The 15,542-nt window shown below is 45.5% G+C and overlaps 1 protein-coding gene across 5 annotated transcripts in view; it reads right to left on the reverse strand.

Moving 5' to 3' along the window:
• The window catches only part of CADPS (calcium dependent secretion activator), a 206,890-nt gene that overhangs the window by 152,564 nt on the left and 38,784 nt on the right, over nt 1-15,542 (reverse strand). For all 5 annotated transcript variants that reach the window (XM_066195041.1, XM_066195039.1, XM_066195038.1 and 2 more), the window contains exons 2-3: nt 14,791-14,904; nt 10,337-10,669 (exon numbers count right to left, since the gene is read on the reverse strand). In XM_066195041.1, the coding sequence (XP_066051138.1) occupies nt 10,337-10,669; nt 14,791-14,904 (447 nt within the window). The remainder of the gene's footprint in view (nt 1-10,336; nt 10,670-14,790; nt 14,905-15,542) is intronic.

A 15,542-nucleotide genomic window follows, 5' to 3' on the forward strand; every position in this document is an offset into this window, starting at 1 on the left:
GTAGACCTGGCCCAGTTTCCCTTCCTGTGGGCCAATGATGACTGGAGATGTGCAGTTTTGCTGCTGCTGCCAGTACAGCTGCACACGCAGGCAGCAGTCAGGCAAGATGCAGAAACAAACTGCACCCATGAGAATGAGCAGGTACTTAATCAAAACTCTGTTGGGGAAAGTCTGGGTGCCTGACCTGTGGTCATTGTCTGTCACTGTGCCTGCTTCCTCCCCAGCACCTTTTTTAACTGCCAACATCATATCCCATGCAGCACTTTCAGAAGAGGACAGCAAAATTATGCATTTGTTCTTTGTTCTCATCTATTGTGGGAAATGCCTGTAATTTTAGCTGTCTCCTCCTCCGCACATCTGAGGAATGCTTAAGGCTCAAGCCTGAGCACACAAGCAGACAGCCTGGTTCCACCAGTGCCCAGGAGCCCACAGGGTGCTGGAACCTGGCTGTGGTTGGGGCACAATAGGGTTCAGACACCAACCTCCACCCCACACCATGCTCTCCTGGGCCACCAGCACTCAGGGCTGGCATCCAGAACTCTTGGGAAACTCCACTCACTTCCCTGTCACAGCTATCAATGTTTCCACAAAGACTTCATGACAAATAATATTGTGCTATCACCTCCACATTTTCTTACTGTTCTCTGGCAGAGACAAAAGAACTGGACCGAAGGCTGGCTACAGCACTTGAAAAACACGTGCACAGATCACCGCTGATAGGAAACATCACTACTTCCCTGCATTATACAATACAATCTGTGTTATGGATGCCAACACAGTTTTAACATGATTTTAGGCTACTATAGGGTTTTTAAATACATGAGAAGCTGTAGTAGAAGTTGTGTTGCATCCAATTCTGTATTGAACTTGTACTCTAATTTCTCAGAAACATGAGTAGAATCAGATGTTCCAGAAAAAATGTAGTGTATTGAATATGAAAACTCAGCACTGAAACTGAGGTAAGGGGCAGCTTACATAAGTTAGGGATATTGAGGCTGAGCCTTTGAAATGCATGAAATCTACTTTGTTGATCATTTCCTAATTTATAGTCAGCTCAGTGGGAACAAATATGTGCCTACTTTGATATCCTTTCGAAGAAAATTCTTGGCATCTCATTTCTGCTAAGAAATATACCAATTCTCTTTTTAATTTGGTACTTTTTAGATGAAAATTGTAAGATTCACTCAGCTGTATTTTATATTCATGAAGTACTTTCTATGGCCTGATCCATTCCACTCCCAAAGTTTCTTCTGATTTAAAATTACACTGTCTATCACATCTCAAACTGTGACATGAAGCATTTTTCAAGTTGCATGGAACACTGGTGGCCCGAAGAATGAAATGTAAGGAGTGGAGGAAAGGACTGGTGAATAATTATTTTTTTTCTTAATAATTCCCTTTTCTTGAAATCTGAACACAGTATGGACTGCAAAGAAGCAGCCTTGAGGAAACCACATCTTACAGAAAAAAGATTAGAGAAAACCTAGTAAAATATTAATGCAGAACTTTCAAAATATTCCCTTAGTGGATGATGTATGTCAGAAGAATGATCTCTCTATATAACATGATAAAAAGAAAACCAGAAGAATAGTGTGTAACCTTAGGCTAGCAGAGCTCAGTGGGAACCAGTCCAGGCTCTCTGACAAGACATTGCGTGCTGAAATGAAGGCCCTGGAGCTCTGGCACAAGCCAGCATGACCATGTATAACCCCCACTATGTGAAAGTATGACTGTATCTTTCCATTTTGCTCCTCAGACAGGCATTAAAAGTTCCCCAGGAAGGTAATCACTGATAAAATACATGAGCCAGGATTGAAGTGCTGCAAAGCATTGAGGTTTTCATGTGGAATTCAAATTAGATTTAAAGACCTATGTGCAAAATTAAATTCTAGCGGCTCCATTGTGTTTCCAGCTAAAAGGAAGAGGAAGAGAAAGAGAGGCATTAACATGGTGCAGGGTCATGCACCAGTTATGTCTTATTAAGTATTCCAGCCTTCCTTAAGATAAGCATCGCATATGGGTTCTTTTGCAGCTAGCAGTTCCTTGCTTAAAGAGAGAGAGGTCTGGATAACACCCCTTCTGTCTCCCAAGGCCTCCTGGGCTGATTGACAGGAACATGTACTGCAGGGAACAAATGCTACTCAAAGAAAAAAGAAGATTACATTCTCCAAAAGGGGCCAGTGGGGGCATTTCTTTGTCATGTCTTCTGCTCATCATCTCTGGTTGAGGGAAAGACAAACAGGAGGAGTGACATTTTCCTTTCCTAATAAGACACAGTCCACAATGTTTCTCCACATTGAGAAACTGGTTTTTATGTACAGTGGCTTGCACTGAATTCAAAGTTAGGGAAGCAGGAGAGATTGCCCAAAATAAAGACAGCATTTTGAGAGCCAAGTCCCACCTCTGGAGACCTCGGAACCAGATCTCATGGAAGCCAACTCAGAAACTGTACTCCAGCCCATCTCTGTTGCATTTTATGTTGGCTTGGTTTTTTGTTTTTTCGGGGAGAGATTAGCAATAAACATTTAATTTTTATGTAGCACACGTAGATATCATTCCCTCTCCCCTCTAATGGACAACATTTGGCTTGGCTTCTCCTCAGGCAGACCCACCAGGTGTTTTGAGGCTGGACTACCCTGCACAGTGGCAACGTACTCCATGGGATCACTGGGTTTTTCAGTGTAAAGTGTTTTTTTCTAAATCAGCAACTTCTTGTCCACTTGCTCTCCCATTTTTCAGTCTCCCCTCTGCCAACACCACTGGAGTCTGTATTTTGTGCCATCCCCAACCTCCTCTCCTCTGAAACGGTTTCAAGCTGTAATCCCCCAATGTTATCACACTTGGTGATGCTCAAGGACTCTCCTATTTCGCAAGCTTTTGCAAAACCTTCCCCACCACTTCAGCATCTCCCTGCACAACTGTGCCAGGAAGGGTCCATCTTCCCAACCCCCACTCTGCTCAGAGGTGGAAGCAGCCAGGCACTTGCAGTCAAAGTCATGCCAACAACTATATTTTCAATGAAAGAACAGAAACAGCAGCCATCAAATAAAGGGGCTAAGGTAGATTGAAAATGCCAAGTCATCAATATGATGTTTTATAAGGTAACCATGGTTATTTTTTATGCATTCCCTTGCAGCATGAATGCAGATGATGAAAAGTATTCATGGGTCAACTGAAATAAAAATGAATGAGAGATATCTTGATGATAATTTAAGCCTTAAACTGCAAAAAATTAATCAGTCCACACAGACAACAAAAAGTGTTCAGCTGATGCTGCACCACAAAAACACCTCGTTAATTAGATGAGGATTAAAAAGGGGGTTTTATCATTTCACAAAGGAGGAACATCTTGAAAATCACCTTGATTTTAGCCCTAATGTATCTGCAGGGATCCATGTTGCTGAAGCAGGAGTTGTCCACATGCCTCTGGATAAAGTACAACTGTTTCTAATTTAATGTGTACAAGCTGGTGCAAAGGCAGAGGAAAGGGGTCCCAGCATGCTGCAGCCCTTTGTGCAGCCCAGGGAGGGGTCACTCATGGGCTGTACGCATGATTCTGCTCTACTGCTGCTTCTTGAGAACGTTTGGCATGATCTTCCATGAGACTAACAAGCTCTCTTGGTGGCTCTTACCTTGCTAGCAGATGGTGTCACCCCTTACAGCAAGGGCAGGGGAGCAGATAGGAAGTGGGGGACAGGAAATGGTGAGGGTGCCCAGTTGTGACAAATCACCAGAATCTGAAAAGAAGGCTTCAGCTCAGAGGAGTCCTCATGGACTCCTGCAGCAAATAATGAATTCATCCCTCCTCCAGAACCCCTAAGAAGAGGGGCTCCCCGCAGCCAAGATGTTTTGCATGGCAGCAGAGAGCTGAAATAAGAGACTGCTGCTCCACTCCAGAACCCGTCTGGATACTGAAACCATTTTCTGTCCCCTAAATAATACACCATGACAAGCCATTGCTTGTTTTGGTGGAACAAGTGACATTTGTCTAGGCTGTGGAGAGGCAGCCACACCCCTAAACCCAGAGGGAAGGCTGGCAGGAGGTAGGGTGGGAAGGATTCATTGCAGACGAATTCTTCAGGCTAATAAACATCTCTGGTTAGTGTTAGAAGAAAACAACTGAATTCTCCTCTGCAAGTCTTCACTACTGCTGCATGACATGATAATTTCTCTGCTAGATACATGCTCTTTGGATGCACACTTTGGCCTGGTTTCTGTAAAGGGACTGAAAACCAGAAGTACATAGAAGGGCCAGAACTGGAAGTTCCTAGTACATGAAAACACATCCCCAACTGGCAGCTAACAGGGTTAAAACACCCTCTGATTAAATGAAAGCATCTTTAATTAGTTTAATTGACCATGCTTCAGCCAAGACCATCTGCTCAGCAGTATTTGCCTGCTCTTTGCAGGAGCGATTGATCAGCCATAGCTGGAGAATACAGCATTAGGCTACATCAGATTTATTTTGTTTAATAGAAGAACTAATTTGCTTTAAATTTAATTACAGGGGCCAAGATTGCTCTCTAAGTCCATAACAGCACATAACATAAGCTGATCCTACAGCTAATGGGTGCACACGTAGGTCCACACATGTCTGTGCAAATCAGAGGCTGGATGATGACAGTTCGGGTCCCACCCTGGCAGAGAGTGATCTCTGCACTGTCCTCCCCAAAAGGCAGCAGCACTGTGGCACACTGCTGGGCTGGCAGGCCCACCCTGCTCGCTGCCCTGCCATGTCCCTCCAACTGGCTGAGGTCTTCCCTGCAGCTCTCACTGGATGCTGGAGCTAACAGATGTCCCATCTCGACCACCTCTCTTGCTCCAAATTATAGATATCAAACAGAGAGTCACTGTTTCTGCACCACCTGGGACCAACGGGGACAATCGTGGCACCTCTCTGTACCTCCTGAGTAGCCTCCATCAGCAAACCCCTTCCAAGGGAGGTGTCTGGCAACCAAGGGTCCAGCAGAGGCAGACACCACCCTCACCCCTTCCCTGACATTGCACTGTCCCTCTCAGTTTCTCTGCCCTCTCATGCCAAAATCATACCTCAAAACATTGCACGCTGAGCTGATGAAGAAGGGCAATTGCCCCTCCCACCCAAAGGACCACGTGTGTATCTACGCTGTGTTGTTGTGACAGGAAGATTTCATTCACTTCCCAGCGCTTTTTCCTCTTTCAATTTCCCACTGGGTGCTAAATCACGGCAGGCTCTGGGAGATGCTCGGGCCCTGACAGGATGCTGCAGCTGCTGCTGGCTGCTGCAGGAGTAATTACAACTCTGCAGAAGGCTCCAGGCTGCCATTTCTGTTTCCATGGAAATAAATACAGCATTACTGAAAACAGACCATGATGCTTTATGCATTTGGAGGTTTTTGATCATCTCTAAACCACTTTAACCTATTTTTATTGGTCGTGGCTTTGTTTTAAGTGGGGGGGAGAAGGTGGGGTAGAGATGATGCTCACACTGTGAAAATAGGTGGAGTGAGACCAAAAGGAGTTTCAAATAGTGAAAGAGGGGGGAAAAAAGCCACAGGGTAAGTCTGATGCCCTGGGGATTTGCAAGGGGGAGAGCAGTGCTGACCACAGCAAATGCATCCAGCCTTGGAGAGAGGAGCACATGGAGGCTCACTGGTTCTTGCCTGCAGCCCCACAGCAGTCCCAGCTCACCACCACCATCCCCAGGACAGGGGGATTGTTTTTGTAGCGGACTCTGGGGTCCAAGCAAACCTCCCACCCTTTCAGAGGGGTCATTACAGCCAGAGCTAGTGCTTAAATGCTCAGAACTGCAGATACATGTTTCATAGACATTGAGCCTCAAGATGAAGCTAGAATAAAAAGGAATTGCTTTGTGTTCTTTAAATGGGGAGCAGAGCAGAAGGGAGGAAGGAATCTGATCCTAAACCCCTGAGGCCTTGAACTGAAGGGACAGAGAGAGATGCACAGACAGGTAACTCCATGCTGTGCACAACAATCCTGGATTCAATTCTCATTGCAAGGCATGGCTGGGAATTCTTCATCACAACAAACTAAATGAAATACTTGGTCTGGTGAGGATACACACAAATCAAACATTTATTCTGAGGTGACCTCAGCCTTCATATCACTGAGCTGTCACGGTGCCTCACATGAGTTTCTGCCCCTACTTGGGCTGCAGCATCCAAGTACTGCTACAGCTTCCCTGCAAACAAAGATCTAGGGAATAATTTTAAGGAGATGTCTCCAACTTTCAGCTAAGTCAGCAAAGTCAGCTCATGCCACGTGTTTGGCACACACTGGGTACATGATGGCCGTGTGACCGTGTGCCAGGCACATGATTGACACACGTTGGGCGTGGGACGGGCACGTGAGGGGCTCAACACACCAGAGCAAGTGAAGAAACCAAGTTTGGTAGAACCACACGAACTGCAGAGATGAGAGAGGGGCAGAAGGCAAACCACCACCTCAGCAAATCATTTCTAATACTGACTTGAGCTAAAATCAAACACTTGAGTAAGTTTTTTTTTGGCAGGGGAACTTTCTGCTATGTGAGAAATGTCAGCCTTTGGACATAGTGTCCTAATTCAGCTGCGAAAATAAATGTCAAAACAGTGAATTCTAGCTTTAAGCCAGCTCTGTTTGAGAAAATTTGGGTTGAAATGTTTCCTAGTTAAAAGCACAGGGCCCCAAAACTTATGAAACAATTTCAGTTGCACTGGTGAGAAGTCTTTATGCCTTTACATGAAACATCTACCAGACAGCAGTGAGGCCTGGTGTATGTTGCAGCCCACCTACACGTGCATTCTTCTCTGATGTTTTGCCTTCTACATGAAAGGACAGAAATAGATGCTGAAAAACCACGACCATGTATTAGCATCACTCAGCAGGCTGGACATGCCTGTATTTAGTCATTTGCTTTCATATCTTACATCTAAAGGAATAATGCTTAGCACAGGTTTATCTGGGACAGGCCTGGGAAAGAAGAGGAAGTCTGACTGTGAATCCTGACAGTTCAGGCAGCTCTGCAGGGAGAGCCCACTCTTCCTCTGAAGCAGGAGGACGGACTTGCACAGCTCACCACAGACACAATGTGAACATCTGCTCCTGCTGCAGGATTAACTGAGCATCACTGTACCAGCTCCGGCTCGTCTCACTGTAGCTAAAAATGACTTCCAAACACAGCTTGAGACAGAAAAGTAAATCAGTGCCCTACGGCTGGGAAAGAGCAAGACAGGGAGAACACCACAGCCTGATTTTCAGAGATGCTCTGAATTCAACCGTCATGAAGGTCAGCAGGAAATGGAGTACCCTAGGAAATGCCAACTGCAGCAAGAACCCAAGTTTGGAATTGCCCAACACATACAGAAAACAGCTCCTCTAGTACTCTTCCACAGCCACAGGTTAATTACAAAGCAGGAGAGCTCAATTTAAGTCTTGCCAACAAGTTCTGGACCAGAAAGCCCAGACTGAAACACATTTGCCCCTTCACCACATCTCTCACACAGCAGAGGAGCTCGCTGCTGGAGCCAGAGATGCTCAATTCCCATGCTGACTCCAGTGGAGCAGAAACACCAAGCCACGTGGCATGTGTTATGCAAAAAGCGCAAGACTCTGTATTATTTAAAATGTTCTAGTCAGAGCTTTTGCTTAACAACACTGTAATCTTCACAACTGTGCTGCTACAACACCACTTCCCATCTTTGTTTCCTAAAAGCTTTTCCTACTGCATTAATACCTTGCTATCAATAACTGCTGTCTCAGATCCTGCTAAATCACTGCTGTCACATTAAGAATACACTTATCTCATGCCACCTGGGGATACTGTATTAAAAAAATCTCTTTAGAAATCATCCTCCTGCACAAACAAAATATTATCTCAGAAGTGAATGGAAACGCAGTCCCAGTGATGCAATCATTATGCAATTAGTGTGATGTAACAGGAGGCTGCATAGAGAAAAGCATCTACTTTCAGACCGTAGAAGTACCAACAGTGTTTGGGGCCCTCAGCACCATTCCTGCTCATGCTTTCAGAGGTCAACTAGGCAAAGCCTTGTCACCCCTTGCCTCCTTGCACAGCCTCTGGGCAATTTCACCCTGCACACCAAGGCAAGGGAGAGCACAGACCAGCCAGCCCCTCCACAGAAGACAATGGGCTTTGCTTTTCTAATCATAGGTGACTGACTGATAAACTGCATGAACAGCACAGTGCTGCCATTCTGGAGAGAGTGATGGCATTCAGACAGCCTGCCAGGGAAAGGGCTGCTTTTCCCAATTCTTCCCATGCACAGCAGACAAGCACAGGTCAAAAAAAGTGTAGCTCATACACATCAGATTACCACTGAGAAGCCCGTGACAAACTCAACAGACCAGCCGCAAGCAATGGCTGAGTCCCTGGGGAAAGAGTTTACTCAACAGCAATTTTGGTGCTTCGTGGCAAGAGAAAGTTTCTGCTGCTGGCCAGAGAGCTCCAGAGACCCTGCTGGTATAGCCCGAATGACATGAGCACAGGTAGCAGCAAAAAAAGGGTCCCCAGAGCAAAGCCTGTGGTTTCCCTGGGTGCTCACTGCTGCCTTCCCTCTGCAGAGGGAGAAGGAGCAGCAGTGACCCATTCCTCATGGGAGAGGGTCCCACCCCGCAGCACTTTAACCACTCCCACTGCATCCCAGGAAAACACCCAGCTGCTCAATGGCTGCTGACCTTGCAGCTTTTTGAGGTGTGCATTGCACAAAGGGCTTTCCCTTCTGCATAGCTAATCCTCACTATCCAGGTATTAAAAACAGAGTAATTTCCATGCTAATTCTCACTTTCATCAGAAACTATGTCTTCCTGTAAGAGCTTAAATTACAGGTTTACTGCCTCCAAGCATTAGAAAAGACCCAGAATTAAATCCTCCACTTTCAGATTAAAACCAGGACACATGCAGGAAAAAGATGGCTTGATGCAACAGGGCAATTTGCAGGGAGCAGCCTCTGGGTTCATGGTGTCAGCCAGAAAGGTTCTAACAAGCAGAGATCACAAAACAGGGCAGCTGTGATCAAACACTGTTTTCTGCATCAGTGGGAAGCACAAACCAGGAGGGAAGGATCACACACATGCTCGCACAAAGCCACCCTGGTCCTTAGCAAAGCACAGGTCAAGGGAGAATGAGAGAGACAGGGCTGGAGTTGGTTTAAGTTAAAAAATAAACCAAAACATGGCAGAACTGACTCAGTTCTTGACACATCACTGAAAACATTATGGTTTTGATTTTAAAGAATTCTTCCAACAGAGTATGGAGGCACAAAATCTGTGTAAACACAATTTATTAGGGCCACTGCAGTTTTTGCTGTGAAGACTCATTACTCAGGGACATTTATTATCCTCTCCCCATGCTGCCATTAAGGTCTGAGATGAAGAAGAACAAATGCAAGATAACTAAGTTCTTTTCAGGGGTAAAAACAGATCAAACATAATTCTCTGTGTCTTAAAAAGAATTGGAAATGTCTAGACAGAAGACAGACAGAATTGGTCTCAAACGTATTCACTTCAATAAGAAGCTGAAGCTGTGAATTACAGGGAAAAGACTGAGGTCTGCTCCTCCTCCAAAAACTTTCCACACCTTACTCTCTCCGTGACTCTGGCATCCTTTATCCCGCCTGTGATATTTATATCCAATAGCAGGGGACCGTAATCTGGGTCACCAGCAGTCTGGATAGCCACTGACAGCCCTCAGCAAGAGCTGCTGGAAACACAAACAGCACTGCAGAGTCCAAGCTATGCAGCTCTGGAGAACTGGCCCTTCTGGGGTAGAAAGAGATGAACGGGAAAGGTTTTCAAGTGCAATCAGAGCTACCCTGAGGTCATGGGGCTTTGGGATGCTCTTTCCTTCCACCACAGGCATGCAGGTATCACAGAGTTCCCTCTACTTAAGGAGAACCTGTATAACCTCATTGGGCAAGTCTGCATAAGCCACCCACCCCAGGGACTCCTGGGATCTGATTACTGATATCACAGGCTGTAAGAACCTCTGTCATTTAGACTGGTGACATGACACAGGAAGGGCAAACAAGCCACAGGCAAACAGCCCATTTAACCACCTCAAAGACCTGCTCATCCAGATAGAGAGCTGAGGAATACAATTTTCCCATCTCAGCAATCCTATGGAATTGCACAAGAAAATGAGCACGAGAAGGAAGCCCACTTGGACAGCCAGAACAACACTGGCAGTGCAGAAGTCCCACCATAAACCAACCCTCACCTTCTTGGTAGAAGTTCTCTCCAAAAGAGTCTGGTCAGACACAAAATTTCCAGTTCATAACAGCAGTATTTCCCAATGGCAAGCCTTCCCCAAAAAAACCCTGTTCCATTCCCACCTTACCTGACACGCATTGTACAGAAGCTGATGCTCAAATTTCTTAATCCCCAAAATGTTCTGGAACATCTCATAGAGCTGCTCCTTGCTGAGAATGAGCTCCGAGGCAGCACTCGCCGTCATCCTGGCCTGTTGCTTCCGGGGATCCTCCTCCCCACGGTAAATAGCATCAAACTTTGCCATCCAGGAGCTGAGCACCGTCTCCTTGCTGAGGCCATCGATCTCTGGCAGGCTGCGCACTCGCTTCTCAATGTGCTTCTTGAAGACCTCCCGGGAGTCGTTTGCCGAGCAGCCTCCGCTCTGCACCATCCTGGCAACGCGGTCACTTTTCAGGAATACCTGCAAAGAAAAGGGTGATCTCAAACGGTGTCAGTTAAAAAAAAATAATCCCCCTAAAGTATCACAAAAGGTGGTTTCACTGCTGGGAAGCTGCTTATTGACTGCCAGGACGTTCTCCAGCTCCTCACTCAACTGCAACATGTTGCCAGAGGTTTCAGCTGTACTTTGGGAAGTGTAACGGAATCAGGTGAAGCTTCTGCTTTGCCTCCACTAAAATGAAATATTTTGATGCAATCAGGACTTGATGTGATGTTATGGTCACACCTCACTAGATACATAAATGCCCATTGGGAAAGCAGGATTTTATTTTGTTCCATCTCATGTTTTAATAAGGAAGTTTTTGTATTTAGGTGAACTACATTCACCTAACCAAGTTCTGCCCTGTTAGAGGGAGCAGAGTCATCTTACTGAAGTCAACAGCACTGCACTGGATTTATTCTGGTAGCCAGGCCCCTGGGAAACCTCTGCAAAGACCAGGTTTACATTCTAATTCTACTACACTAGAGGAGATCCTTGCTGTCTGCCCTGCTGTCACAGGAGTGAGAAGTGCAAGATGGTTCAGCGTAGCTTGAACCTTTGCAGATATGCAGAGCACTGACAGCAGGAGAAAGGGAGGGAGAAGACATTTCATAAAGATGTTCTTCCCACTGCAAGAGCAGCAAAAGGGTCAAAACATGACAGACTCCCACAGACCACAGATGTCTTGGGAGCAACACAGAGCTGAAGGGCTAGAGAGACAGAGGGATGTTGTGTTGGCTCTTCTCTTCCAAGCCCTGAACATAGAAGAGCAAACAATATCCAGTAAGAAAACTGCTGTTTTATTAATAATGCTGAGAACTGATGAATACAGCAGCCTGTGAAGAAGCTGTGCTCTCACAGGGATGTCTCTGTCAGCTCTCAATAATTAAAGAGCTTGAGGGTGACCTAAGGACATGACAGATTTTTTTTTTATATATATATACCATTCAGCAACACAGTACTCCGTGTTCCTAGATGCTTGATAGCACAGGCATCTGTTGGCAGTAGTAGTGGGTTTTGTCCAAGGACCAGACCAAAAACGATGCTGTGGAAGAGCTGGGCTGTTTCCTTCCAATATCAGCATGGGAGCACTCACTCCCTGCAGACAAGACAGGCAGAAAGACACCAGCAACCTCTTCAGTCCGTGCTGAAACAACAGCAGCATGTTTTTCATTTCCTTGTGGAGATTTTAAATATGAGTGATAATGTCCCAGGTGTGTGCAGATGCTTTCAAGTAATGGGTGAGAGCTATCAAGAGCCAAGCTCCTGATGCAGCCAAGGAAATGACTGACTGTAGGAAATGGTGGGAGGTCACAGCGACCAGCCCCACTGCAACATCCTGGGCTCCCATGTCCCCTCATCCATGCCAGGTGCCGAGACCTGAACCTGTGTGATGGTGCTAATGACTTCCTGTACCTGCCAACACCAGTGGCTGTTGTTATCCAAGGTCCTCTCCCCCAGCATCACGAGCACTGGGATGTGGCTCCTCATATTCCCTCAGCCCCAGTTTTTCCTCCCTGGGTGTGGAGCAGCAGCCAGCAGAGGAAAGGAGGGCTGCAGCTGGCAGGGAGAGGCAGGCATGGGGGAGCACCGGTCAGACACAAAGCAGCAGAAACCATGAAATAGGAAGATAAACAAAAGATAAAAAAAGGTGTTCTGTCCTGTTTTCTTTGGAAAATACCAGGTGAATTGCCTGACTGTAGGACTGCTTAGTAGGGTTGCCAGGAGCCAAGAATTGCCTAGAACAAAATCCTAGCACAGGTGCACGCACTGAATCTTGCAGAAGAGAACTGATCTCCAGGAGCTGGGTCAGGCATCTCCTGCCACACCCACAGCTGAGCCCACCATGCCACTGTGTCTCTGTCTGGCCACAGCAGAGAGGAAATGGGTCTAATGAAGCACTCCTATCATAGGCACTGAAGTGACTGCTGCAAAATGTGCTGGAGACAGACAAAGCTTTACTCATTAGAAGTCAAAGGACCTGAGAAAAGCTCCCCTGCAGTGTGTTGGAGTATGCTGGGCCTGTCTGCAGCATTCCTGCAGGCACAGCAGTTCTTTGCAGAGCAGCAGCAGATCACTCAATTTTTTAATTTGATAGCAGCTTGTGAACTAGCCTAAGACTGACAACCACATGCTTACCCTGACAGCCAGAATTAACAGCAAAATGTGGCCATGCAAACACATTCAGGGCAACAGCAAATGCATTTCTGACCTACAATGTCACCCTTACCTTTTTTCCTCTGCAAAAACCAGTAATTCCCAGGTAATGAACTTACTCTGCACCATTAATAAGTGGACCTTTTAGAAACATCAGCTATGTCCTGCACAGAGATTACCAATTTCAGCTGTGTGTCTTCCAAGCCGTCTTGCAGATTCATAAATCGGTAAATGCTGATTTCTAGATAGCACCCAGCAGAATGACAGTTAATTGAATAAAACTGAGATTTGCAGGAGCTGAGATAAGGATCTGCACAATGTGCATGATTTGCACAATGGATCAACCAAGGGGGCACATCTCTGCAGAGCTGGAAGGGAGAACACTCTCAGCAGGAAACACTGCTCAGGCACTGAGGGGCAGAGGCTTTCTGTGGCAAGGCTTTGCCTTGTGCCACTGCAGCTGGTGCCAAGGAACAGCCACAGAGAAAGCTTCAGCTGCACAGGAGCTGAAAGCACACAGCCATCAATTAAAGGAGACCAACAGCTAAAAAGAAGAAAAAGAAAGTAGTGGTAAAGGACGCAGAGTGATGCATTACACTTTATGTGGCCTGTTTTAAGCAGGACAGAGCCAGTGGAGGGTCCACTTGAAGACATGGGCTTGTGCACATCTAGTGCTAATCTACTGCTCTTTTTCAGTTTGATAACTTGGGGCATTTTTACAGCACAGGACTTCTGGAGCTGACAACACTCAGCCAGAGCCAGCAGCAAAACAGGGATGTATTTTGCCTGGTTTTAAGCAGTTTCCTTTTCCTGCCCAACAATCTTATCTGAACAGATTATGCTGCTTTGGCATCCTAAACACAGCTCATCACTCCATCTTGAAAACTTGCTTTGAGAGCACCTCTTCAGTGAAGCTGTGATGATCCCTTGGCAATTTCTTTTCTGATAAAAGATGTAAATGACTCTCGGCTTCCTTCCTGTACAGAGGACTATGGAACAGGAACTACTAGATTGGTTTAACAGAGTTAATCCAGAGATAATTTGTGCTTTCCTTACACAGAAGCAGCTGCTGTCGCATCCTAGAGAGTTAAAATTCTCTTCAGTTTTAATATCTGATTTTGGTCCCTTCTTAGATTGCACTTCTAGAGAAATATTTTATGTAGGCAATTCAAAATCTTTACCTTCTATGACAGAATAGCTCTAGGGAGAAAGAGAAGTGGTTTACAGAAAGACTAGCAAAAAAATAAACAACGCTCGTCATAGAAATGACAAGCACTGATTTCTTTCAAAACCAGAAACTCTTTCCTTCTAAGCAGAGATATAAAAGGCTGCATTATGGGCTGCATACAAAGAGGTGCAAAAAGACGGATATACGTAATTATTCTTTTGCACAATTACGAATAATGTTTCATGTTCTCTGGTATCATCTACTTTTGTAGATGCACATCCTCCTCACTCCCCCACTTTGCTTTGCAGCACTTGTCAGGCCAAACAGAAAAGACAAGACTCTTGCTGAAAATCCCAAAGTCAATTGGACACAATGCAAAAGCTTCAGTAAGAACTGAATGTGCTGCCCAGACTTCTCTTGGTATTTTTCACAGGGAGCACATGCACGGATTTTACTGATTTTGCCATCTTCCCTGTTTTAGAATACACTGTTTAAAAGTATCAGAAAATTATTTTCCAGCTCAAAGGAAGGGCAGTCTTCCCCATAATCAAGCTATCAGGAAACAACCACGGCATGGGGGTTGCTATGGTTGTTCCATAGTTTACGTTCAAACCCTGAACCTCCCAAACATTGTGATGGACCAGACAGAAGCCAATCTGCACTTGTCTTTGCTTCATACTGTGTGATAATGGACAAACCATTAATTCAGAATTCAATGCCATCTGTGAATAGAGATGAGGACAGGGATTCATAAGTGCATTGCATCGTCTCTCCTTACCTCATAGTAGCTCTGGACAGCATTTATAAATGCTTCATCTGCCACAATCTGGGTTTCTCCATTGAGAAAGGCCTGGAAACGATCTTTGATTGTCTGGAGCTGCTGCTTACTTATCTGTAAAACATGCCAAAAGAAAAAGATTCATCAAAAAAAGGTTTATGTATGAGGAAAAAACCCAGTAATTGATTTGCAGTATTGTATTGGGGTGCTTATGACATGCATTTTTGCTCTCCTTTGGGGACAGCAGCAATAGCTGAGGAACCAGCCATACATGGGTACACACACACATGCACTCTGCAGTCTGGTGAGTTCATTCAGGCAGCACAAGCACCTGAAGTCACCCTGATCATTTCTAAACAACTGCCACCACAAAACACACACAAGACTTTTACTACTTCAGGTAGACTCAATTCAAAAGCAAGCGGCTGTGTGGGTGCTTGGAAGAATCTGTTTTGTTGCAACCCCTTCTCCACTCAGCTTCTCCTCCCCTTCAGAAGCTGAGGTTTCATACCAAATGGAAAGCCTTGCATGCTAGCTGTTGGTTTTTGGTTTGGTTTTTTTTTTTCTTTTTTTTGTCCTTGCTCATTTCTTTAGGCTTTTCACATACAAAACATCAGTCAAAACCAGTGGTGAAAGAATTTAATGTTGAAATCCTATGACAGCAAACCTGTTCTCCTCATCCTAGCAAGGACATTCTCTGCTGTCTCTCTGCTGCTCAAAACGCTTTCTGTCCAGCATACAGCTGGTATAAC

The sequence above is a fragment of the Chamaea fasciata genome, unplaced genomic scaffold (genome assembly GCF_029207755.1).
Source record: "Chamaea fasciata isolate MVZ Bird 193981 ecotype frontalis unplaced genomic scaffold, bChaFas1.0.hap1 SCAF_13, whole genome shotgun sequence".
Taxonomy (NCBI): Eukaryota; Metazoa; Chordata; class Aves; order Passeriformes; family Sylviidae; genus Chamaea; species Chamaea fasciata.